This window comes from Mirounga angustirostris, unplaced genomic scaffold (assembly GCF_029215605.1).
Source record: "Mirounga angustirostris isolate CCGP_5_RB_7025 unplaced genomic scaffold, mMirAng1.0.hap1 SCAF_5, whole genome shotgun sequence".
Lineage (NCBI taxonomy): Eukaryota > Metazoa > Chordata > Mammalia > Carnivora > Phocidae > Mirounga > Mirounga angustirostris.
In genome coordinates this window covers 117929761-117954593 of record NW_026991713.1, presented here as the reverse complement: position 1 = coordinate 117954593, position 24833 = coordinate 117929761, and the positions used below count along the sequence as shown (strand labels likewise).

Sequence of the window (24833 nt, the reverse complement as noted above, 5' to 3'; positions counted from 1 at the left end):
AAAATTCTCTGAACAATCCTATGTGATAGGCATTACTAGTATTTCCATTTTATAGATAAGGAAACTGAGGCATAGAGAAGTAAACTAACCTGACTGAAGACCACACAGTAAGTGGCAGAGATAGGATTTGAATCCAGGTAGTTTGTTCCAAGCTCTGCTACACAGCGCTATCTCCCCTTTCCTTTATGCGTCCAATGCCCAGAAATACTTTTCTGGTGTGTGGCCATTCAACAAATATTTATTGAGTGCATGAGCCTCAGGCAGCTTACTGTGATGGAAAGTGCATTGCATGAGAAATCTGGAAAGTTTAGGTATAGAGCAGGCTCTGCCCCAATCTCACCTTCTTCCTCTGCTGAACTAGAGGTACTGAACTAAGTTTCCTTTATTTCTGCAATCTACTACTATTCTATCATCAGTTTATTTCTTTTAGTCATCCAAATGAATTATGCAAATTTTAAGGAAAAAGTCTTTAACATGTCAGAATCTTTTTTGATTTGCTTTATGTAAGCTAAGAATAAAAAACTTTACAAGTTTTAGGGGCGCCTGGGTGGCTCAGCCGGTTAAGCGTCTGCCTTCGGCTCAGGTCATGATCCCAGGGTCCTGGGATCAAGCCCCGCATCGGGCTCCCTGCTCAGCGGGCAGCCTGCTTCTCCCTCTCCCTCTGCCTGTCTCTCTGCCTACTTGCTCTCTCTCTCTCTCTCTGTCAGATAAATAAATAAAATCTTTAAAAAAAAAAAAACTTTACGAGTTTTTTCTTTATAAGAAAAAAAATCAAAAGAATTTTTAGCAGAATTTCAATACCATTAAAAACATTAACTGTAAACAAAATACTCTTCAAAAAAGTCACAGAATAGGAGCACCTGGGTGGCTCAGTTGGTTAAGTGTCTGCCTGTGGCTCAAGTCATGATCCCGGGGTCCTGGGATTGAGTCCCACATTGCACTCCTTGCTCAGCAGGGAGTCTGCTTCTCCCTCTCCCTCCCCTTCTCTCCCCCGCTCTCAAATAAAAAATCTTAAAAAAAAGATTTTACTTTCAAGTAATCTCTACACCCAACGTGGGGCCTGAACCCTCAACCCTCAACCCCAACATCAAGAGACCAACACTCCACTGACTGAGCCAGCCAGGCGCCCCTTAACAGCACTAATCCTTCTAATACTAAGCTACCCTACTTCTACCTCCAACATGGTACTGGTAATTTTACACTAAAAAACTTTTTTTATTAAGTGGCAGTTCGCTTTTGGGTCAGTCTTTTTTTTTCAACATTTTTGTTTTGTTTTGTTTTAAAGTAATCTCTACACCCAACATGGGGACCGAACTTGCAACCTTGAGATCAAGAGATGCATGCTCTACCGACTAAGCCAGCCAGGCACCCCCGGGTAAGTCTTTTCTTAAGTAAACAATATTTTCAAAGGTAGATCCTTTTAATTTAATTTTTTTAAATTACTTTATTTTTAAAAAGTAATCTCTCTGCCTTACATGGGGCTTGAACTCACAACACAGAGATCAAGCGTTGCATGTTCTATCGACTATGCCAGCCAAGCACTCCTAAGTCCTTTTTATTTTTTTAAAAATCATTACATTAAATTGATTTGTGTAAATCTGATCAACACAGATTACACTTATATACTGTTTTACAGGATCAGCAGTGGAGGAAGACAAATTCGAAAGCTCACCTGCGAAGCCGTTAGTGTTTCCAGTTTATGAAGTCTCTGAAGGACGTTCTGCATGTCCTCCTGCAGGCGCATGAGGACGAGAGCAATCTTCATTGAGGCTGCCTCTTGACCCTCTATCAGAGCCCCAGCGCTCCCCATCACCTCCGCTTCCTACTTGCCGACCCTTGGATCCTTCGCTCATGTGTGGCATTCTATGCCCTATTTTAAGACAGCAAAATAAGGTAGTTTTAAATAATTCTTATAAAAGTAGCAACAGTGCGTTTTACTCATTTTCCTCTATTATTTCTTTGAGTTCTAAATCTCCAAAGTGGAGTGGAAGCAATTAGGAAGTACACAAAACACAGAGAGCAAAGAAGTAGATATATAAGCTTCTATTTGTATTAATATACTCAGTGTTTTTCTTGCTAAGGTTTTATAATGTACTTATTACACTAGCACATGATGAAATGCATGTAATTCACACATAATTTACATACTTGGGCTGCATTCTCAAAAATTCCTTACTAATGGGGCACCTGGGTGGCTCAGTTGTTAGGCGTCTGCCTTCAGTTCAGGTCATGATCCCAGGGTCCTGGGATCGAGCCCCACATTGGGCTCCCTGCTCGGCGGGAAGCCTGCTTCTCCCTCTCCCACTCCCCCTGCTTGTGTTCCTGCTCTCGCTGTGTCTCTCTCTGTCAAATAAATAAATAAAATCTTAAAAAAAAAAAAAATTCCAGGCACCTGGGTGGCTCAGTTGGTTAAGCGACTGCCTTCGGCTCAGGTCATGATCCTGGAGTCCCTGGATCGAGTCCCGCATCGGGCTCCCTGCTCAGCGGGGGGTCTGCTTCTCCCTCTGACCCTACACCCTCTCATGCTCTCTCCCTCTATCTCATTCTCTCTCTCAAATAAATAAATAAAATCTTTAAAAAAAAATTCCTTACTAAAAAGATAACAAGACTGAAAAAATTTGAAGACTGCTTTTTTAGAGTACTAAAAGCTACACTAAAATAGCTATATTTTCCACTTGGGTCATTTTTTATTTCATCACAGTGTAAGTCTCTCAAAAGGTTTTTTGGTTTTTTTTTTTAAGATTTTATTTATTTATTTGACAGAGAGAGACACAGCAAGAGAGGGAATACAAGCAGGGGGAATGGGAGAGGGAGAAGCAGGCTTCCCGCGGAGCAGGGAGCCCGATGCGGGGCTTGATCCCAGGACCCTGGGATCATGACCTGAGCCAAAGGCAGACGCTTAACAACTGAGCCACCCAGGCGCCCCTCTCAAAAGTTTTTTTAATGTATTTTTATTATAAATACTATTATACTTATCACTACTATTAAGATTTTGTTATATAACCATCCATTATTTTTCCTATGCATATATTATAGAATTGGCATTACCCCAACACAAGATTTTGTGTCCTTCTTTTAAAAAATATCATAAACATTTATCTGCATCATTAAATTTTATTTAAAAAACACTGCAACGGCTACGTAAATTCCCCAGTAAGACCACGAAGTAATTTACTCAGTCATTCTCCAACTTTGGATAATTAGGATGATTCCAAATTTTTGTGATTACAGATTACACTGTGATGAATGTCTTTGTATATAAATTCTTGTCCAGGGCGCCTGGGTGGCTCAGTTGTTAAGCGTCTGCCTTTGGCTCAGGTCATGATCCCAGGGTCCTGGGATTGAGTCCTGCATCGGGCTCCTGCTCGGCGGGAAGCCTTCTTCTCCCTCTCTCACTCCCCTTGCTTGTGTTCCTGCTCTCGCTGTGTTTCTCTCTGTCAAATAAATAAATAAAATCTTTAAAAAAAATAAAAAATAAAAATAAATTCTTGCCCATATTTCTGATTTCTTTAGGAAAAACAGAATCAAAAAAGAAGAATTACTGGGTCAAAGGATGACAACTTTGTAGAGGTTCTTTTTTTTTGAGAGACAGAGAGAGCACGAGCAGGGGGAGGAGCAGAGGGAGAGGGAGAAGCAGACTCCTCACTGAGGGAGCCTGATGCAGGGCTCGATCCCAGAACACTGGGATCATCACCTGAGCTGAAAGCAGACGCCCAACCCCCTGAGCCACGCAGGCGCCCCTTTGTAGAGGTTCTTAATGAGTGTTGCCAAGTTATTTTTCAGAAAGGCTGCAACAGTTTTACATTGCAGCATATAAAAAGCACTACTGTGCAGAAATGGAATATTACAAGTTCTTATGTGTTTGCTAATACAGCGGGTAAGTTTTGTTTGTTTGTTTTAAGTAATAAATAGGAATCGCCCTTTGGCACCCTGGAGCCCTAGAGTGGCAGCAGGATTCCCAAAGGTGAGCTTGCATCAAGCAGTGTTTTTATAAAAGTGGTCTTGTTAGGGGCGCCTGGGTGGCTCAGTCGTTAAGCGTCTGCCTTCGGCTCAGGTCATGGTCCCAGGGTCCTGGGATCGAGCCCTGCATCGGGCTCCCCGCTCGGCGGGAAGCCTGCCTCTCCCCCCTCCACTCCCCCTGCCTGTGCTCCTCTCTCACTGTGTCTCTCTCTGTCAAATAAATAAATAAAATCTTTAAAAAAAAAGATTAAAAAAAAAAAGTGGTCTTGTTAGAGAAACGGAACTGGGGCTGTTTACTAGGTGAAACCCCAAAGAGAACACTGAGGTGCTTATGCCATTTCAAGAAGACTTTACTCTTGTATTGAAAGGAAATAAGTTTTGAAGTGGTTCTTCAGCTGTCAGGAAAGGACCACTTCAGCTATTGGTATGGAATTTGCAAGGGGGGAAAGAAGTGGGAAATCTGGTTGGAGGCCTGGTTTTTTCCTGCATCCCTAAGAGCCTGAGATATTCTGTGAGGGCCTGTCGGAGGGTACGGAAGGCCCCAGAGAATTAGTCCCATCTCTGCTCACTTTACCATATCCTACGTCACAGTCAGCTTTCAAACCAGCCTCACAAAGACAGGATTAATCAGACCATTCCCATGTGATGGAAATCCCCACCTCCTGTCACGCAATCCAATGATTCATTTTTTTTTTTTCGGAGCACTTACCACCATTTGCAACCAATCGGAATTATTTTCTTATTCACTGTCAGCTCCCCTTTACTAGAACATGAGCTCTGGGGAAGGAGGGACTATCTCGTTCTCTACAGCAACCCCAGGAACCCAGAACAGTGCCTGACAAAGAACAGCTCAATAATACTTATTCAATGCTGAAGCAGATTTTCTGTGAAGCTCGTGAAGCTTAACTTCAGGGTCTGGCACTTTTAGGGACCCCTGTGATTGCCAGGAGTTGTGGTGTTTTACAGGTGGGCTGAAGTCAGGTTATAAATTGGAAGCTTTTCATACATACAATTTTGGTAAATTGCTTAAAGAAAGGGGCCTGAATCCAAGGCTCTAGTAATAGGTTGTGATCTTTCTCTTCTTCATTAAATACTTCCCATTCGGTACGTGTTCAAATGGCTAGTGTTTGAACAATAATTTTCTTTCTTTTTTTAAATATTTTATTTATATATTTGAGAGAGAGAGAGAGCACGAGCAGAGGGGAGGGGCAGAGAGAGAGGGAGCAGACTCCCCGCTGAGCAGGAAGCCTGGCACGGGACTCGATCCCAGGACCCTGGGATCATGACCTGAGCTGAAAGCAGAGACTTAACCAACTCAGCCACCCAGGAGCCCTAAACAATAATTTTCTTAATACCATTAATTCTTGGGACACCTGGGTGACTCAGTAGTCAAGCGTCTGCCTTCGGCTCAGGTCATGATCTCAGGGTCCTGGGATCGAGCCCCACATCGGGCTCCCTGCTCAGCGGGAAGCCTGCTTCTCCCTCTCCCTCACTTGTATTCCCTCTCTCGCTGTGCCTCTCTCTGTCAAATAAATAAATAAAATCTTAAAAAAAAAATACCATTAATTCTCTCTTTTCTCCCCCTATGTCTTCATTTGTTTTATGCAGATTTTTTTCAACCAGACACATAGATAATCCTTTAACTTTTTATGACCTCATGAAATTATATAGGGATTTTCCTTTTTTTAAGTGTATAACATCGTGATTTAATATTTGTATATATTGCAAAATAATCACCACAATAAGTCCAATTAATATCTGTCACCATACAGTTACAGATTTTTTTTCCTTGTGGTATCTTTTAAGATTTACTATCTTAGCAATTTTCAAATACCCAATACAGTATGATTAGCAATCGTCACCATGCTGTACATCATATCCCCATGACTTACTTATTTTATAAGTGGAAGTTTTTATCTTTGACCCTTGTCCCATTTCACATCCCCCGCACCTCTGCCTCTGGCAATTATCAATCTATCTATTCTCTATCTATACGCTTAGTCTTTTTTCTTAGACTCTACATATGAGATCATATGGTATTTATCTTTCCATTAATTCTCTTTTTTGACAGTACCTATTCATTCCTAACTATGAACAATTATAAATTAATATATACTTACTTTTCTTCCCCATTCAACTCTAGTCTGTTACCTGATCACGGTACTTTTCTTAATGTTCACCTTTGTATTGTTAAATGTTCTTTATCTCTACTACTTGATTTGTCAGCTTTAAGAGATATCTTTTTTTTTTTTTAAAGATTTTTTATTTATTTATTTGACAGAGAGAGACATAGAGAGAGCAGGAACACAAGCAGGGGGAGAGGGAGAAGCAGGCTTCCTGCTGAGCAGGGAGCCCGATGTGGGACTCGATCCCAGGACCCTGGGATCATGACCTGAGCCGAAGGCAGACGCTTAACGACTGAGCCACCCAGGCGCCCAAGAGATATCTTTTGATTTAAGTAAGGAAATGTGGAAAAGACAGAATTCAAATTTTTACCTATAGTAGCAAATAAAAGCAGAAACGCAGCTAGAGGAACCAGTAAGGAATTGCTCAGGGGAAGGGGGGTGACAGAACATAAATTTGGCTACCTCAAAAAACTGCATAAAAGATGGAGAAATAGGGATGTTCCCCACCCCCCAACCGGTACCTTCAGAGATCAAACTACTATGCCTTGTAGAACAAAGGAGAGAACCAGGCATAAAGAAAAATGGTCAGATGTTATGTAAGGATAATTTTTAACATTTCCTTTGTAGATGGATAGTTCTAATGTCTCTCCTATCTGAAACTTTCCTGTTTTACTAGTTAGTTTATAAAGAGTCCGTGAGAACAAAAAAGAATACACACCTCTCCCTCTTCTGACGTTAGAGAAGTCCTCATTTTCTCCACCCCGTCTCTCACGGTGTGGTGCTCCGCTGTTACTCCGCCCATCTTCTCCTCCATGCTTTACTTCACCTTTTCCTTCAACTGCTACCACCTGCATTTCCCCAATGTTGCCTTTTCCAGGAGATCCTTCTTCAGGAAAAGCAGAATATTCCAAGGGCTGATTGGGATCACCATCCAGGTAATCTCGAAATGGTCCAGTGTTTGATGTAAAGCTGTCTAAAGACTACAAATTTAAAACAATACTTAGTTAAAAGCTATAAACATAAGTTTTTATGATAATAGAAGAACTACTGTTCTTATAAAACTTTTGTCATGTTATGATAGAAAATATTTTTCTAAAAAGTTATTCATCTACTGCTTCTTCCTATATGTAGGGAAGAAATGGGATAGAAATGATTTATCCATGAGCAAAGAATTGAGTAGTTTTGGCAATGAATTGTTCTCATGGGTCAGTCATTCATCCAAGAGATTTTTTTAAAAATGTCTAATCTTGGGAACACCTGAGTGGCTCAGACAGTTAAATATGTCTACTCTTATTCTAGTTACTATGCTAAACTCTAAGGATAATATGAAGAAAGAGTTAAAAATCTCTGCAGGAGGCTTCTAGTCTTGGTAAGGGAGTGAAAGAAGTAAGATCATTACAACATAGTTTGATAAGTGTTATGAAAAAGATAGACAATGGGTGCTTGCTACAGGAACTCACGCGAGGGGTGCCATACTGGGGTTGAGTGGAGGCTTCCTGGACGAAATGATATGAACTAAGTAAGTTGGCCATAAAAAAAGAATGAAATTTGGCCATTCTCAACAACATGGATGGACCTAGAGGGTATTAGGCTAAGTGAAATAAGCCAGACAGAGAAAGACAAATACTGTATGATTTCATTTATGTGTGGAATCTGAAAAGCAAACAAAAGCCAAACAACTCTTAAATACAGAAAACTAACTGGTGGTTGCTAGAGGGGAGGTGGATGTGGCAGGGATGGGTGAAATAGATAAAGGGGATTAACAGCTACAAACTTCCAGCTGTAAAATAAGTAAGTCTCGGGGCGCCTGAGTGGCTCAGTCGTTAAGCATCCGCCTTCGGCTCAGGTCATGATCCCAAGGTCCTGGGATCGAGCCCTACATCAGGCTCCCTGCTCCGCGAGAAGCCTGCTTCTCCCTCTCCCACTCCCCCTGCTTGTGTTCCCTCTCTCGCTGTGTCTCTCTCTGTCAAATAAATAAATAAAATCTTTTAAAAAATAAATAAATAAATAAGTCTCAGAGGTGGAAAGTATAGCATAAGAAATATAGTCAACAATATTGTAATAGAGTTGTATGGTAATTACACTTATCGTGGTGAGCACCGAGTAAGTAATGTACAGAATCATTGAATCAACATGTTGTACACCTAAAACTAATATAATATTGTATGTTAATTATACTTTAAAAAAAAAGTCAGTGTGAAAAAATAAAAATAAAAAATAAAAAAATAAAAAAAGTCAGTGTGAAGTACAGATTTATTTGAAAATTATCTACTTTTCTTGACTGTCAATCAATGTTTCAAACATAGGGACTAGCTTTAAGAGTTTACCCTCTGTCTCCCCCATCCCACCTCCCTCAGAATATTTACAAATATAAATATATTATAAATTATAATGTTTAAATATTTTTTAATATTCAAGAATATTATATATTTTTAAAATCACAAAAATAATTTTAAATACAAATGTTTAAATATTTTATAGGGGGGCGCCTGTGTGGCTCAGTCATTAAGTGTCTGCCTTCAGCTCAGGTCATGATCCTGGGGTCTGGGGATCAAGCCCTACATCGGGCTCCCTGCTCTGCGGGAAGCCTGCTTCTCCCTCTCCCTCTGCAGCTTCCCCTGCTTGTGTTCCTTCTCTCCCTGTCTCTCTATCAAATAAATAAATAAAATCTTAAAAAAAAAAATTTTATAGGTATATTTTCAAAGTGATGAACAACATGCACATCTACTATTAAAAGAAGTTATGCAGGGTGCCCGGGTGGTTCAGTTCGTTAAGTGTCTGACTCTTGATTTTGGCTCAGGTCATAATCTGAGGGTTGTGAGATTGAGCCCCCACATCAGGCTTGCACTGGGTGTGGAGTCTGCTTGAGGTTCTCTCCCTTCCTCTCTCTCTGCCCCTCCCCCCACCTCCCACATGCGTGCTCTCTTAAAAAAATAATAATAATAAAATAAAAAATTAAAAAATAAATAAAAGAAGTTATGCACTGAATTCTGATATATCACTTTGAAAATATACCAATTAAAAAATGTCATTTTTACCTCTTCTTGTCCAAATTGCTCCATGCAATCACAGTAAACTTCACTGTCTGAATCACTTGTCAAATGCTGAATTCCTGAAACATCTTCAACATGATTATCATTTATATCTAAAAATGAACAAATGATGGAAAAATTACTCTCTAATTGAAGAAAAATGCATTTATTCCATTCTCAAAATTTATCAGTTCTATATTATTTTCATACTGGAGACAAATTTGATTTATTAAGCCATATTTTTTCTTCTAACTTACCAAAACTTTAAATTTAGTTGATAATTTTTATTTGAAAAGATTATACTTTATCATGTAATTACACAAAGACACTGTCCATATCAAACTGTACAAAACTTAATAACCTTGTAAGAGAAAACTGACTACCAGCTAGGAGGCCTAAATTGGTTTGCAACTATGCAAGTTCAGTTGTTATATTAAATAAGTTTATTTCCTGGTTTTGTGTTTTGTTTTTTTTTTAAGATTTTATTTATTTATTTATTTGACAGAGAGACAGAAAGGAGAGAGGGAACACAAGCAGGGGGAGTGGGAGAGGGAGAAGCAGGCTTCCCACTGAGCAAGGAGCACCACGTTGGGCTCGATCCCAGCACCCTTGGATCATGACCTGAGCCGAAGGCAGACGTTTAACGACTGAGCCACCCAGGTGCCCCTGTTTCCTGGTTTCTTGACTGAATTGCAGCAATGTTCATAATTCATCAACTACATACTATAGGCTCACCCCTAGAGTCCTAAGATATGAAAAGACTATAACTTATCTTGCTGAATGGAAAACAAAGGCATCATATAATCAGAGGTTTAGGTTAAAAGAAACATCAGGAATAAAAGTTAAAAATTTCAAAATTTTAGGGCCGCCTGAGTGGTTCAGTCGTTAAACATCTGCCTTAGGCTCAGGTCATGATCCCAGGGTCCTGGCATCGAGCCCCACATAGGGCTCCCTGCTCCGCGGGGAGCCTGCTTCTCCCTCTCCCACTCCCTCTACTTGTGTTCCCTCTTTCGCTGTGTCTCTCTGTCAAATAAATAAATAAAATCTTAAAAAAATTTTTTTTCAAAATTTTATTTTAAAATGCCATACAACACAATAAGAAAAGTCTCAATAAAAATATAAAAGTTGCCCCTAATTGCACTATCTTTCAAAGCTATACACCCTTATAGTATTAATAAACCCTAGATATTCCTGAATAAGAGATTTTTATAGGAACTCCTTCCTTCCTTTTTTCCTTCCTTCCTTTCTCTCTCTCTCCTCCCTCCCTCCTTCCCTTCCTCCCTCCCTTCCTTCCTTCTTTCTTTTTTTGAGTAGGCTCCATGCCCAGTACAAAGCCCAATGTGGGCTCACGACCCCGAGATCAAGACCCAAGCCGAGATCAAGAGTCGAATACCCAACTTCCTGAACCACCCAGGTGCCCCCTGAATAAGAGGTTTTTAAATTCTAAACTGCGGGCTCCTGGGTGGCTCAGTTGGTTAAGCAACTGCCTTTAGCTCAGGTCGTGATCCCGGAGTCCCGGGATCGAGTCCTGCATCGGGCTCCCTGCTCGGCAGGGAGTCTGCTTCTCCCTCTCACCCTACCCCCTCTTGTGCTCTCTCTCTCTCTGTTTCAAATAAATAAAATAAAATCTTTAAAAAAAAAATAAATAAATTCTAAACTGCTCCTAAACATCCTAAAATAATGAAAACAATATTCCATTCATAGGCAAGAGGCTGGACAGATAATTATTATGGGACAATACCTTGATGAATGCAGACAGCATCTTTTCCAGTTTGCTCCAAGTTTTCATCTACAGCCTTTATTTCTTCAGCACTTCTGCCATTCAAGGAAGAACCGGCATGAATGTCATTCTGTGTATCCTGAGCAGAGTTGTCTTTATCATAGCCATTAGCAACAATGATTTCCAAATTCTTATGGTCTGCAGATTTCTTTTTTTTTTTTTTTAATTTTATTTATTTATTTGACAGACAGAGACACAGCGAGAGAGGGAACACAAGCAGGGGGAGTGGGAGAGGGAGAAGCAGGCTTCCCACGGAGCAGGGAGCTGGATGCGGGGCTCGATCCCAGGACCCCGGGATCATGACCTGAGCCGAAGGCAGACGCTTAACGACTGAGCCACCCAGGTGCCCCTGGTCTGCAGATTTCTTCATCATTTTCTTATCTTTTATAGGAAAGTAGGGGGATTCATAAAAGTTCACAGCAGGTCAATTTCTGTATATATGTTCTAATATCAAGTAATCATTTCTCCAACCTACCATAATTCCTTTTGATCAGTTTCCTACTTGGAACAGAGAGATGAAGTACTCCTTGAACAGGGGTTTGTTATATGCTGAGAGCACACTCAAAACTGCTTCAGTTCCCTGTAAATCTTCTAGAAGCTATTTTATTTTATTTTATTCTATTTTATTCTATTTTATTTTATTTTATTAAGTAGGCTCCACACCCAACATGAGGCTCAAACTCACAACCCCAAGATCAAGAGTCACATGCTCTACCAACTGAGCCAGGCAGGCTTCCCTAGCGCCCCTTTTAAAAGATAACCTCTCAAGGTCTTTACACTCTCTCAAGCATAGGCAAATTGCCTTACAAGACCCAGCAGTACAAAGGGATCCACATAGTCAATAAAAATATCCTTCAAAGAAGGTATTATTTGTCATATCTTTCTAGAGAGTAAAAGCAAAACTAAGTTGTACTTGTGTCTTCCTGCCTCCCCTTTCTCAAATAGTCTTCCCAAGAATCACTGGTACTCTTACTAACAAGCCCTCCCTCCCCCCATGCAGTACCCCATGACTCCAAAGTCCCCTCTTCATCAATCCAGTTCTCTGGATTCCATTCTATTCTTGATAAGGTCTGAGAGTTTAACCTGTCTCCTCTCCTTGGTAACATATGCATAGTCATATTTGGAACAATACCTAAAATGAATACATTTCTTTTTTTAAGTAAATTCTATGCTCAACATGGGGCTTGAACTCACGACTCTGAGATTAACAGTCGCATGCTCTACCGACTGAGTCAGCCAGGCGCTCCATAAAATGAATACATTTCTAATGCAATGTTTCAGGCATTACATTTACAGAAGTGGTCTATTCTTGTTAGTGTTCAATTCCATCTATTCTATCTATGCACAAAGTTGACTGTTCCCGTACTTTTGGCCCACAAAAAACTTGGTTATAAGGTCATTAGCCCACATCCCACCATAAACACTATTCTCATACAACACCAAATCAGCCCAAACCGCTCCATATTTTATTTACTTTATTTTATTCCTTTTAAAGATTTTACTTATGCGGCGGGGCAGGGGGGGTTGGCAGAGGGAGAGGGAGAAGCAGGCCCCCGCAGAGCAGGGAGCCCAATGTGGGGCTCGATCCCAGGACCTCGGGATCATGACCTGAGCTGAAGGCAGATGCTCCACCAACTGAGCCACCCAGGCGCCCCCATACTTTATTTACTTTAATGTTAAATTATTAGCTCATCATCCAAAGATGACCATTATCACTTTGTTCTGCTCCTTTCACTTCTTCTTGGGCCTCTTCTTCCTCAGACTCAGCTCCACTATCACTGCTTTCAGCTTTATCATTAACAGTTTTGGCATTTGGAGTAGAAGTTAGAACATTACCAAGATCTAAAATATGAAATGATCACTTAATCACTAGTGCTATAACATATAATAAGGCTGTAATTTACAAATTATACTGTCATTTACAAATAACTAATAAAATAATTTGGATAAAACTTAAAATTTTTCTTATTCTTTTCTTTGACTATAAGTATACATATATTACATAAACTTCTTCAAGTATCAGTTTACAACAAAAATGACAAAGCTGTCTTAAATCCTTTCTAAACAAGACAGGGAATGTTATTTTTAAGTTAATTATCAATCAAAATAGTAAAGTTAGAGATGAATGATCTTCTTTATACACAGTAAATGAAGAGACATTTGCTATATGCTAGCATACGGAAAACAAATATAACAATCTCATCAATATTATAATTGAACTACATTTTAAAATTGTTTCATCCTTTTATTACCTTTAAGATTTTATATTTATTGTTTTTTTTAAAGCATCAGTTAATGTGATCAATCACTTAAAAAGGCACATACATTGTCCTACTGGCCAGTCAAATGTTGAGGGTAAATACATCGGAACTTCTCAAACATTAACATGCACAGGAATCACCTGAGATCCAGTTAAAATGCAGATTCTGAATCTGTAAGTCTGGAGTGATGTAAGATTCTGCATTTCTGTAAAGCTCTCCTGTGATGCCAATGCTGTTGGTTACTGGACCTCATTTTGAAATATAGGGAATTACATTTCCGTCACTCTCTGAGATAATAAAGGCCTCCTACATGGCTACTGGCCAAAAACAGTGGTCCCTCTCCATAAACTTTTGGGCTCATTTTCACTTATTCAAATGCATTTTGGATGCTTCCCTGCATCCCAAACAACATATTAAATTTCAAAATCTCCATACATCTTAAACAGGAACAAAAGAGTAAGAACTCAACTCTACCACTGCCATTGTGTTCTAGTCTCTTTTAGAGAACCATGCAGCATCATAGTTTATGAATCTCCTTGTTCCCTCCCTGACAACCAGAAAAAGCAAGACTAACAAAAACAAAAAAGAAACAAAACAAAAAACAAAAAAACCAAACCTAAAAACAAGAAAAAAACTAACCAAAAAAACAAAACAAAACAAAAAAACCAAAGAAACAAAAACGCCCACCACTCATGGACATCTTCAACAAAACTAAGCAACAGGGAACCTCTTAAGCCCCCATCAAACGGATGATTGTAGCAAAACTACTTAAGAGCAGCAAAAGCAGCATCACAGCAGTTCTGTGATGAGAGGTGTAGAAAGCACAGAGAATTACCAGCAAGCCCTACTCAACATCCAAAAATCAGTTAATGTAATACACCATACTAACAGAATAAAGGACAAAAGCCACATGATTATCACAATAGATGCAGATAAAGCATTTGACAAAAATCAAATACTTTCATGATAATAATGCTAAAGAAATTAAAAATACAAGAGAATTTCCTCAATCCGATAAAGGGCATCTACAAAAATTCACAACAAGCCTCATAATTAATGCTAAATGACTGAATGTTTTTTGCTCCTAAAATAAGGAAGAAAACAAAGAGGTCTGCTTTTGCCATCTCTATTTAATATGGTACTGGAAGTTCTTGCCATGGCAATTAGACAAGAAAAATAAATAAAAGGCATCCAGATTGAAAAGGAAAAAGTAAAATGGCCTCTGTTTGCAAATGACATGCTCTTGTATACATGAAATCCTAAGGAATCTACCAAAAAAACCTATTAGAACTAACAAAGGGTTCAGTGAGACTGCAGGATACAAGATCAATAAACAAAACAAAAAAGAAACAAACAAAAAAACCAGATTGTATTTCTACAATCTAACAATGAACAGTCCAAAAATGAAATTAGAAAATAATCTATAATAGCAGCAAAAAGAATAAAATGCTCAGCACTACACTTGACAAAAGGTGTAAGAATTTTATACTGCAAATGACAAAACATTGCCGAAAGAAATTAAAAAACTAAATAAATGGATTGGAAGACAATACTGTTGTGATGACAATACTCCTCAAAATGACCTACAATTCATTGCAATCCCTATCAGAATCCTAGGTGACCCTTTCGCAAAAAATTGACAAGCTGATTCTATAATTCAAATGGAAATGCAAAGGATCCAGGATGGTCAAAACAATCCTGAAAAAGGACAAAGTTGGACAGTTCATACTTCCTGATTTCAAAACTATGTACGTATACTATGAAAAAGCCCGTATGACACAGATACATCTGTTCTACTGGGCCTAAGTGGCTACTTTTAATACCACTCTCTGTTCAAAAAAAAAAAAAAAAAGTCAAGATTGCAAACTATGAAACACCCATATACTTTGACCTTGGCTATTCGATTTCTAATATTATTTCTTACAGATATACCTACCCATATATTAAATGACATTTGTACAGGGTTACTTTCAGCAGCGTTTTTTGAAGATTAGAAGAGGAAACAAATATAACACTGTATGTTAACTATACTGAAATTAAAATAAAAAACTTAATATTCCCTTAGAATGTTACAGGTTAAATAAATTATGGTACAGGTCCACATCCCTTATAACCTTTGGATCCAGATATGATTTAAAAAATCCAGTCTTCTAATTTTGCAAAGGTCATATACCAAAGGTACCATATATTATGTAACACCTTCAACAGAGTCTAAGGCAGCTCCCACTAAAAAACAATAATAAATAAAGTTTTGACAGCAACGCATATGAATAGTCACACAAAAATAAAGATTTAAAATAGCCTCATGTCATTTCAGGTCAGGGTCTGCTGCTCAATTAGTTCATGTTCAGTTCTTAATTTTAAAGATACAAGTGGCCACATAAAACTATGTATAAGCTGAAAAATATGCAAAACTGATATAGGATTTTTGGTTGCCTAAAGTAAATGTTTTGCTCTCAAATGAGTTACCAAAAAAAAAAAAAGTCTGGTTTATCAAGCTTTTTGAATTTTTAAATTATAGCTTAGGGATTATGGACCTAAGCCTTTATTATCATTATTCATTCTTCCTTGTCTTTATAATTAGTTGTTTAAACATTTGCCTCCGGGCCAGCTTAAATACAACTAAAAACGGGTCCAGGTTTATTCTCCTCTGAATCCTAGAAACATGCTTCACCCAGAGGAAATACTTAATATTTTTTCTGCATTGACTAGCATGAATTATATGGAAGATTATTTGTTAAACTTTGATTCCTTTAGGCAAATCAGCTATGGAGGATGTGGTTATACGAGCGTTATGCTCAGTGAGCACATCAGTTACTACTGCACACACAAACGGTAGTAGATCTTATAACAGACAGGAAGGTAACTGTTCGCAAACCCCTAATTTCTGTCAATTAGTAAAAGATACCTTGTAAATAGGGATGCCAGGAAAATAAAACATATATAATTTTCATTTGAAATAATTCTTACAGGCTCATTTCACTCTGCTTTCTAAAACAAACAAAAAAAATTTTAAGAGCGAATGTTTACAGTTAGTGCCAGCAAATTTGCCTATTATTCAACTCCTGCTAGTATGTAAAAGATAAGTCTTCCAATTCTTTCCTGAGAACATGAAATTAGAATCTAAAAAAAAAAAAAAAAAAGTCCAAGCTAAGTGAATTCACTGATGTCTTGTTTTAGGTTACTACACTATGTAATTAAACCATACTATAAACATATCCATGTTAAAATTAGCTAGAAAACCATTTTAGCCATGGCACTGTTAATGTAATCCAGAAAGCGAATCAGAAAGTATGATCCATCAAAATATAATCATGAATTCTGTTACAATTCTGTATATTTAGTGAGCCACCTGTCATGTTTTAATAATTGAAGGGTTAAAACTTAAGCATTTATATTTTTGAACTTTATGCAATATATTTGCTTGGAATGAAAACTCTTGAGTGACAAGCTTGTAAGTTATATAAATTTGTGAAAATTCTTTTGGCATGTAAATTTTAAATAAAATGTTTACGTGGATGTCATTATTCCTACCTTCTAAGTATTTAGAGATTTTCTCCAGTTGGACTGGCATGTGAAAGTAAAAAAAAAATTAGAAATATAAATATTAATGCATGCATAATATATCAGTTGCTGGATTAAAAACAAGGTAAGACAGTCCAACCTGAGGTTAAATCAGAAGTTCTGCCACTCTTTTTGTCTTCTACAATTTCATAAAATGGACCTATGACATGTAGCAACTCTTCAGCTTTCTCAGTCATAGGCATAGTTTCAAGAATCTGTAATCAAAAGAAACAAATCTTATGAAATCACAAACTACTAATCTCATATACATTAGTACCAAATAATATAATATTTACAATTTATTTAGTAATATTTTTGAGATCTGATGTTCATTTATAGATTCCCCCAAGTATTTATATTAATTACATACTTAAAAGTGTATACTCTCCTAGAAAAGTTTCAAGTATATTAAAGATTTAAAAGTGTCTTCATTTTGAAGACTGTTTTATATAGGCTTCTTTTAAAATTTTACACAATAACCTATAAATAGTTCATTAAAAACTAAGGGCAGGGTGCCTGGGTGGCTCAGCTGGTTAAGCGACTGCCTTCGGCTCAGGTCATGATCCTGGAGTCCCTGGATCGAGTCCCGCACCAGGCTGCCTGCTCGGCAGGGAGTCTGCTTCTCCCTCTGACCTTCCCCTCTCTCATGTGCTCTCTCTCTCAAATCAATAAATAAAATCTTTAAAAAATAAATAAATAAATAAAAATAAAAACTAAGGGCACTAATGTTAAATACAACAGAAAATTCTGGGGTTAGAGTAAAATTATTTTGTCTGTTCTTTAAGGTAGTGTTTCTAAAAGGACACAAAAGGAAAGTAGGAAACGGTCATCACTTTCAGTCACCTTCACAACTATGGGCCATTTTAGAATTATCAAATTTAAAGAGCAAGGTAAACTAATTGAAAAGGCATTCAAATAAACAGCCATCAACTGGTAACTGATAAAAGAAAATATTTCCATATAGGACATATTTTGTAGATATTTAAAAAGAATAAGGTTAGCTTTGTGAGTGCTGATGGGAAAACATCTTAATTTTTTTTTTTTAAGATTTTATTTATTTATTTGAGACAGAGAGAATGAGAGAGAGAGAACACATGAGAGGGGGGAGGGTCAGAGGGAGAAGCAGGCTCCCTGCCGAGCAGGGAGCCCAATGCGGGACTCGATCCAGGGACTCCAGGATCATGACCTGAGCCGAAGGCAGTTGCTTAACCAACTGAGCCACCCAGGCGCCCCTTAATTTTTTTTTTTTTACAGGCAAAAGGTAGTGAACAGTAGTAGTATGATACCATTATTAGTTTTTTTCTCTTTTTAAATAAGAAGATATAGATACATATATGTGTTTTCCAAATCAATCTACAAAATAGAACTAAAAGTAATTATCACTTAAACAATTAAAATGGAGGAATAGGGAAGACTCACTTTTCATTTTATACTTTTTTTTTGATGTTTGGATTTTTTTCATTTACATATATTACTTTTATTACTAAGATGAACACATTTATTACTCTAAGCAACCAAAATCCTCTATCATTTTTGCATATTTTTCACTTATACACAGTTTTAAAGTGGCCACTTGTATCTTTAAAATTAGGAACAACCTCAGACTCCTCAGTCACTCTCCCTGCTTTATTGTTTGCTTACTGCCTATCTTTCGCAATACAATGTAAGCTCAGTGGAACAAGGCCTTCCTCTGTTTTTCATCGCTCCTGTATTTCCAGCATCTAGCACATACAAGGAATTTAATAAACAAGGCGGGGGTGTGTTGAGAGATTATACAGAATGAACTATGCCAGCCAAATCTCAGTCTAGGTAACTACTCCTTAACCCCAGAGAAGATTTTATTTACAATATAGGTGAACTAAATCAAGTCAATTGGATTGTAACCTATCCAAATGAAGACTATTTGGTGAGCTGCATGGACTCTAAAAGCAGCATCCAAAGCACAATAATTTTTCTAGGTTTCTCTAGCACATTTCCTTGGTAAGAAACATCAATTCTGTATGATGAAAATATCCTATCAAAGGTACAGATACGCTGTATTGTAAAGCAAGAAAAGATTAAATTCCTCAGTTTTTTTGTTTTTTTTGAATCAAAAAGATGAACCAAAAGATGAACACATCTTTTAATGTCATCCAAATCTCAAGTGTTCTACGCTCTGTTCAGTAGACAATCTTACAGTTTCTCAAGTGCCTCTGACATTTTGAGGAGTGTCTTATATCTCAATCCTGAGCCTGTTGTGCACTAGAAGAGTGTAACACCCACTGTAACTTAAGGAATTAGCGTTCTGGGGAAAAAAGAAAAAAGAAATTCACATTCTGGTTTTTCTCTAAATCTCCAAAAGATGGCTATCATCAGTCAAGCCTTAAAAAGAGAAAGCCAATGTTCTGGACTTGTAGAGCTACAGACCAGACCCTCAGCCATGGTAACTTTCAGCTTCCATCCTTTATGAGAGTCTGTTCTAATCTTCCCTCTAGTATAGCGATTATCCCATCCTCTTAGAAATACTGAAATAATTAGTCTGGGGTTATGCTGGGGCATTTTTTTTTTTTAAACAAGATCACCCTAGTGATTTCAATGTGCAGTCAGAGTTGAGTACATCGATCTCTCCTTAAATCCCACACACATACTGCATATTATTCAAGTTCTGGCTGAATTCTCCAGAAATCCTCATTAAGAAAGCCTATAAAATTTGGGGGCGGCTGGCTGGCTCAATCGGTAGAACATGCGACTCAATTTTGGGGTTGTAATTTTGAGCCCCACATTGGGTGTAGAGGTTCTTAAAAATAAAAATCTTTAAAACAAAAACAAAAAAAGCCTGTAAAATTTGTACAGAAAATAAAATTTTATATTTCCTTTTGATAATGAATCAAAATTAACTTTAGTTAGGGCGCCTGGGTGGCTCAGTTGGTTAAGCGACTGCCTTCGGCTCAGGTCATGATCCTGGAGTCCCTGGATCGAGTCCCGCATCGGGCTCCCTGCATGGCAGGGAGTCTGCTTTGCCCTCTGACCCTATCCCCTCTCATGTGTTCTCTCTCATTCTCTCTCTCTCAAATAAATAAATAAAATCTTTAAAAAAAAATTAACTTTAGTTAAAGAAATAAGAAAAATTATTTCCCACAAACCGCATTATTCTGTTCTCTCAAAGCTAAAATCCTATTAAATTATTTTAAAAGAATTTTTGATTCCAGCAACTTTTTGTGTTTTTCACTGAATAGTTTATAAATTACAAAAAGCAATTTTCCACAAAACATTATCTATTATAAGATATAAATTAAATTGATAAGTTCCTTAAACATTTGAAGGCAAAAGCACAGAATGAAATTTATACTAAAAGAGTAATTCTAAAGAACAATAGCACAGTGGACTATATTTACAAATATAATTTAAAAACTGGGTCAGGGGGCGCCTGGGTGGCTCAGTCGGTTGAGCGGCTGCCTTCGGCTCAGGTCATGATCCCTGGGTCCTGGGATCGAGCCCCACGTCGGGCTCCTTCCTCAGCGGGGGAGCCTGCTTCTCCCTCTCCCTCTGCCTGCCACTCCACCTGCTTGTGCTCTCCCTCTCTCTATCTCTATCAAATAAATAAATAAAATCTTAAAAATAAATAAATAAATAAAAATTAATAAAATAAAATAAAATAAAAACTGGTTCAGTTAGTAAATTATTGCAATTAGAAAAAGTCCCAGGGCACCTGGGTGGCTCAGTAGTTAAGCATCTGCCTTCGACTCAGGTCATGATCCCAGGGTCCTGGGATGTAGTGCAGCATCAGGCTCCCTGCTCAGCCTGCTTCTCCCTCTCCCTCTGCCTCTCTCTCTCTCAAATAAATAAATAAAATCTTTTAAAAAATTAAAAAGCCCCAAATTCAGTAATCAAATCTTTGGGACAATGTACTACCCCACACCATTATTTAATACATATATATATTTTTTTAAGTAATCTCTATACCCAGCATGGGGCTCGAACTCACAACCCTGAGATCAAGAGTTGCATACCCTACCAACTGAGCCAGCCAGGTGCCTCTGACTGGCCCCGAAACATCATTATTTAAAAGCATACGATTTAATCTGCCGATGTCCACAAAAGCAAATCTCTGAAAATTCTTTCAGAAACTAATCAAATTTTCAATCGATGGGCATCCTAACATTCTTAGATTTATCTCTAAAAGTTTACTATAAATTTTATTATATTCACCATATGAAAAATGAAATTTTAAAAGTCTGAATGGAAATAGTTGGTATATCCTTTTAATTAGAGAAGTGTTACAGAAATCTACAGGCGCAGTGGAAGTATCTTAAGACAGCTAAAAGGCAGCAGTATAGTTTAAATCCATCTCCCTCCCACTTTAAACTGTAGTACATCATTAATTAATCAAATCGTATAGGGAAAATGGGTAAATTTTACCTAATGTGTCAATTCAACTTTACATGATAGAAGTGTGTCCTAAAAATTAGAATGATATTTAAAGAAAGAAAAGGAAGAGTTACCAAACCAAAAAGGCTTTTGAAAGGCGCCTTTGTTATTGTGCTACTGATATAGTTAACAGCCAAAAGGACCAAACTCTGCCTGCTGTTATAGATAAACCAGGTCCACTAATAAAAACTGTGAAAATTTAACAAAGGGCACAACTTTGAGCAGTACAGAAGAAAACAAAATAAAACAAAACAAATGAATCTCAACCAACCAAACAGAAATTACTTCTAGAAATTAACACTGCCAAACAATCTGGCAACTATTCCTTTGTACAGATTTTCTTTAGGTTCACAGATAATTTATTTAAGATTATCAAACAGACCTAAATTTTACAATTTCTGATCCAGTTCCAAAATAGAAATGGTGCTTTGTAAAAAGACACTAAGAGTATCTTTAAAATCCAGATTTCTTCATAAATTTGCTCCTCAAAACAATCCCTTGAACAGACTTAAAAGAGCTAGTTAGTAAGGAATGCCCTCCTTATTAATTACCAGAGACATTAAAAGAATCCTTATCTTATTCTGCTTCTGAAGGATCTCTGCATTCCCAGAAAAATGCTTGTTACTAAAAAGTCCTGTGATAGGAATATCTCAATTTGTGGGTCCAACTTGATGAGAACCCTGAGGGGCCGGGTTGTTAACTATTTCTCCTAAGTCAAAAGTTCCAGAGCAGAAGTGGTTCCAAGACAGCCCAGGTACTTCCCAGATTCCTGAGAAAGGGACTTCAGTACTTCAAAAGATTCCTATTTCCAAATTTTCTGAAGTGGACAACGGAGAAAGACAGGGAAGATTAAAAAAAAAAAAATCACATCACTACAATGTGATCTTAAGGAAAAAACATTGAGCTTAAGATGAACATTGAGGAGACAGATAAAGCACTAATAAATTCAATAACTTAGATGTTCTATCCTAATATATTATAATCTCTTTGTTCCTTAAAACAAAGCAGCTAATTTGCTTGATAACAAATTAAATTAAAGCTGCTCTGAATATTTTCATTTTCTTTCTTTTTTTTTTTTAACTCATCCTGAGATAAAGATCTGAGCTGAGATCAAGAATCAGACTCGGGCGCCTGGGTGGCTCGGTTGGTTGGGCGACTGCCTTCGGCTTGGGTCATGATCCTGGAGTCCTGGGATCGAGTCCCACATCGGGCTCCTGGCTCGGCGGGGAGCCTGCTTCTCCCTCTGACCCTATCCCCTCTCATGCTGTTTCTCTCTCTCTGTCAAATAAATAAATAAAAACAAAATCTTTAAAAAAATAAAAAAAAGAATCAGACTCTTAACCAACTGAGCCACCCAGGTGCCCCATGAATACTTTCATTTTCTGCTGTGAATTATTCCCCCTACCTTTTTCATTTCTTCAACATATGCAATCATGGCTTCCTCTTTGGTCGTATCACCCAATGAACTCCAAGCATCCCTAGAAATGAGAATATCCAAATAACAAAAAGACACGTTTTCCATTGGCTCAGAATGCAATTTATAGTCAATGCTATAGGGTCATTAATTTAAAACAGGCTCTCTCCTTAAATCCTACACAAAGATACTATGCCCTCAAAGGATCACTTTAAATGTACCATCTTAAAGAAAAGTACCAGAGTAAATAAACTGTCAAATTAAGATTTTTAAATAGCATTTAAAACTAGTAAATACATAGCCCATCTACAGACTATAGATTACAGAGACTATATTATATATACTATAGAACAGACACTATAGACTGTTGAAAAATATTTGCTAGGAACTCTTCAAAAATTTTATATTATAAAGAACAGTGACATGAATGAACATTTTAGAGCTCTACATGAAATGAACTATCACAGCCATGTTTTCAATGAACAGAAGTTTTGCTTAAAAGTTTCCATTAATTTAAACAAGAGTCTAACTTATACACTCAAAAAAGACAAGTGGTTTCCTACTTCTAAAAAAAACAAAAATGTGAGGCAGAGGACATTTTTAAACCCCTAGATAATGAGAACAGTCCTTTGAAATTTTTGCCTAAAATGAAAACCTTTCTTTTTACAGAAGCAGTTTAAATCAACCAATGGTCATTTCTGAGGAAAAATCATAAAGTAAATCAATTTTCTTAAAACAGATTAAGTAACATACTGCTATTACATTTAACCTATTATCTATGACTATTCATAAAGAACTTAGAGGAAAGTACAGTACTAAGAAATCCTCAAAGGAGTTTAAGGACTTCCAATTCAGTGTAAAGAAATTTAGCCATTGGGCACCTGTGTGGCTCAGTAAGTTGGGCATCTGCCTTCAGCTCAGGTCATGATCCCGGACACCTAGGATCGAGCCCTGCATCAGGTTCCCTGCTCAGCAGGGAGTCTGCTTCTCTCTCTGCCCCTCACCCTGCTCGTGCTCTCTCTCTCTCTCTCAAATAAACAAATGGAATTAAAAAAAAAAGAAATTAAGCCATCAAAATGTGTGGCTCTTAAGACATGCTTCACCAATTAGCATACTCTGTTCATGACGTACAGTCTATGTTACAGAGGTATCTCTGGCTATTTTATGATTCTCTTAAGTATATTAAAAATCAAATTTCTATTCAAGTACAGTGGGACAGGAGGGACACAGCCTAGATAAAAAGTTAGCACAGTAGTCCCTTAGTCATACACCTAGTTATCATCTAAAGGCTCAAGGCAAACAGTGTCACTTGGCAAGTAAAGTCATTATTTTTCTTGGTAGGTACAAGAGGCAGAAGAGTTTGTTTGTTTGTTTAACTGACTTTGGGAGTTGCTCTTACAATAAATGAAAAAAACTCTATCAAAGGAAAGACGAACTGAAAATGATATTTTTTTTATCTTTGATACACCTTTTGGTTTTATTCTCTTCTCTTCCCCAAGACTTTTCTATTTGTATGAAATTGTGTTAAAAGCACATGGAAGATAAAAATTGGATCTAGTACGTTAGAACACTTCTGCTCAGAATAATATATAACCACATAAATAAGTCATATGATAATTATGTTACTAAAATAAAATTCCTTTCATAGCTCTCTATATGAAATTACCATTTGTATCTTCCAATAGGATCCCAGAATCCAGGCCTTGAAAGTTTACAGGGTCCTTCAGTTGCCTGCTTATAGAAGCTATAGAATTTGAGCATCATTTCATTTGTTGGCTGAAATGAACCTATTGGAAACATATTAAATACAGATCACTGGAGAATACAATCGATAATCTAAGGCTATAAATCAGCTTAGCTAAATATTTCATTAATAGTTCAGATAATCTTTTATTTTTGTCTTACAGAAACAAACGTTATGGCTCTATTAGTTGCTATACTCTTTTGATTAAAAAAAATCTCAGATTTTTACAAGTGAACAAACATGCTGTAGGTGTTATTAAAATAACTGGCAAATGTCATTTAAAAAAAGCAATATATGAAAATATAGAATAACTGCATTATGCAACTATAATAAGGTATTTTTTATTCAAAGATTGTGACAAACCAAACTGACTAGCATAAATGAAAAAGTTAAATGTACACTCTGCTTAACGGAACTTCAATACTAAGAAATTCAACTCCTCAGGGCGCCTGGGTGGCTCAGTTGGTTGAGCATCTGCCTTCGGCTTAGGTCATAATCCCAGAGTCCTGGGATCAAGCCCCCAGTTGGGCTCCCTGCTCAGCAGG

At 37.4% G+C, this 24833-nt stretch overlaps 1 protein-coding gene across 1 annotated transcript in view; it reads right to left on the bottom strand.

The window, feature by feature from the left end:
• Positions 1 to 24463, bottom strand: part of LOC123842599 (acyl-CoA-binding domain-containing protein 5-like) — a 35978-nt gene extending 11515 nt beyond the window's left edge. Inside the window, 10 exon segments of the mRNA XM_064591967.1 lie at positions 1673 to 1760; positions 1762 to 1870; positions 6805 to 7066; positions 9125 to 9231; positions 10860 to 11036; positions 11238 to 11279; positions 12606 to 12686; positions 16824 to 16938; positions 22536 to 22608; positions 24211 to 24463. Of these exon segments, the coding sequence (XP_064448037.1) occupies positions 1673 to 1760; positions 1762 to 1870; positions 6805 to 7066; positions 9125 to 9231; positions 10860 to 11036; positions 11238 to 11279; positions 12606 to 12686; positions 16824 to 16938; positions 22536 to 22608; positions 24211 to 24344 (1188 nt within the window). The 5' untranslated portion in view covers positions 24345 to 24463.
• Positions 24464 to 24833: the final 370 nt, after the last annotated feature.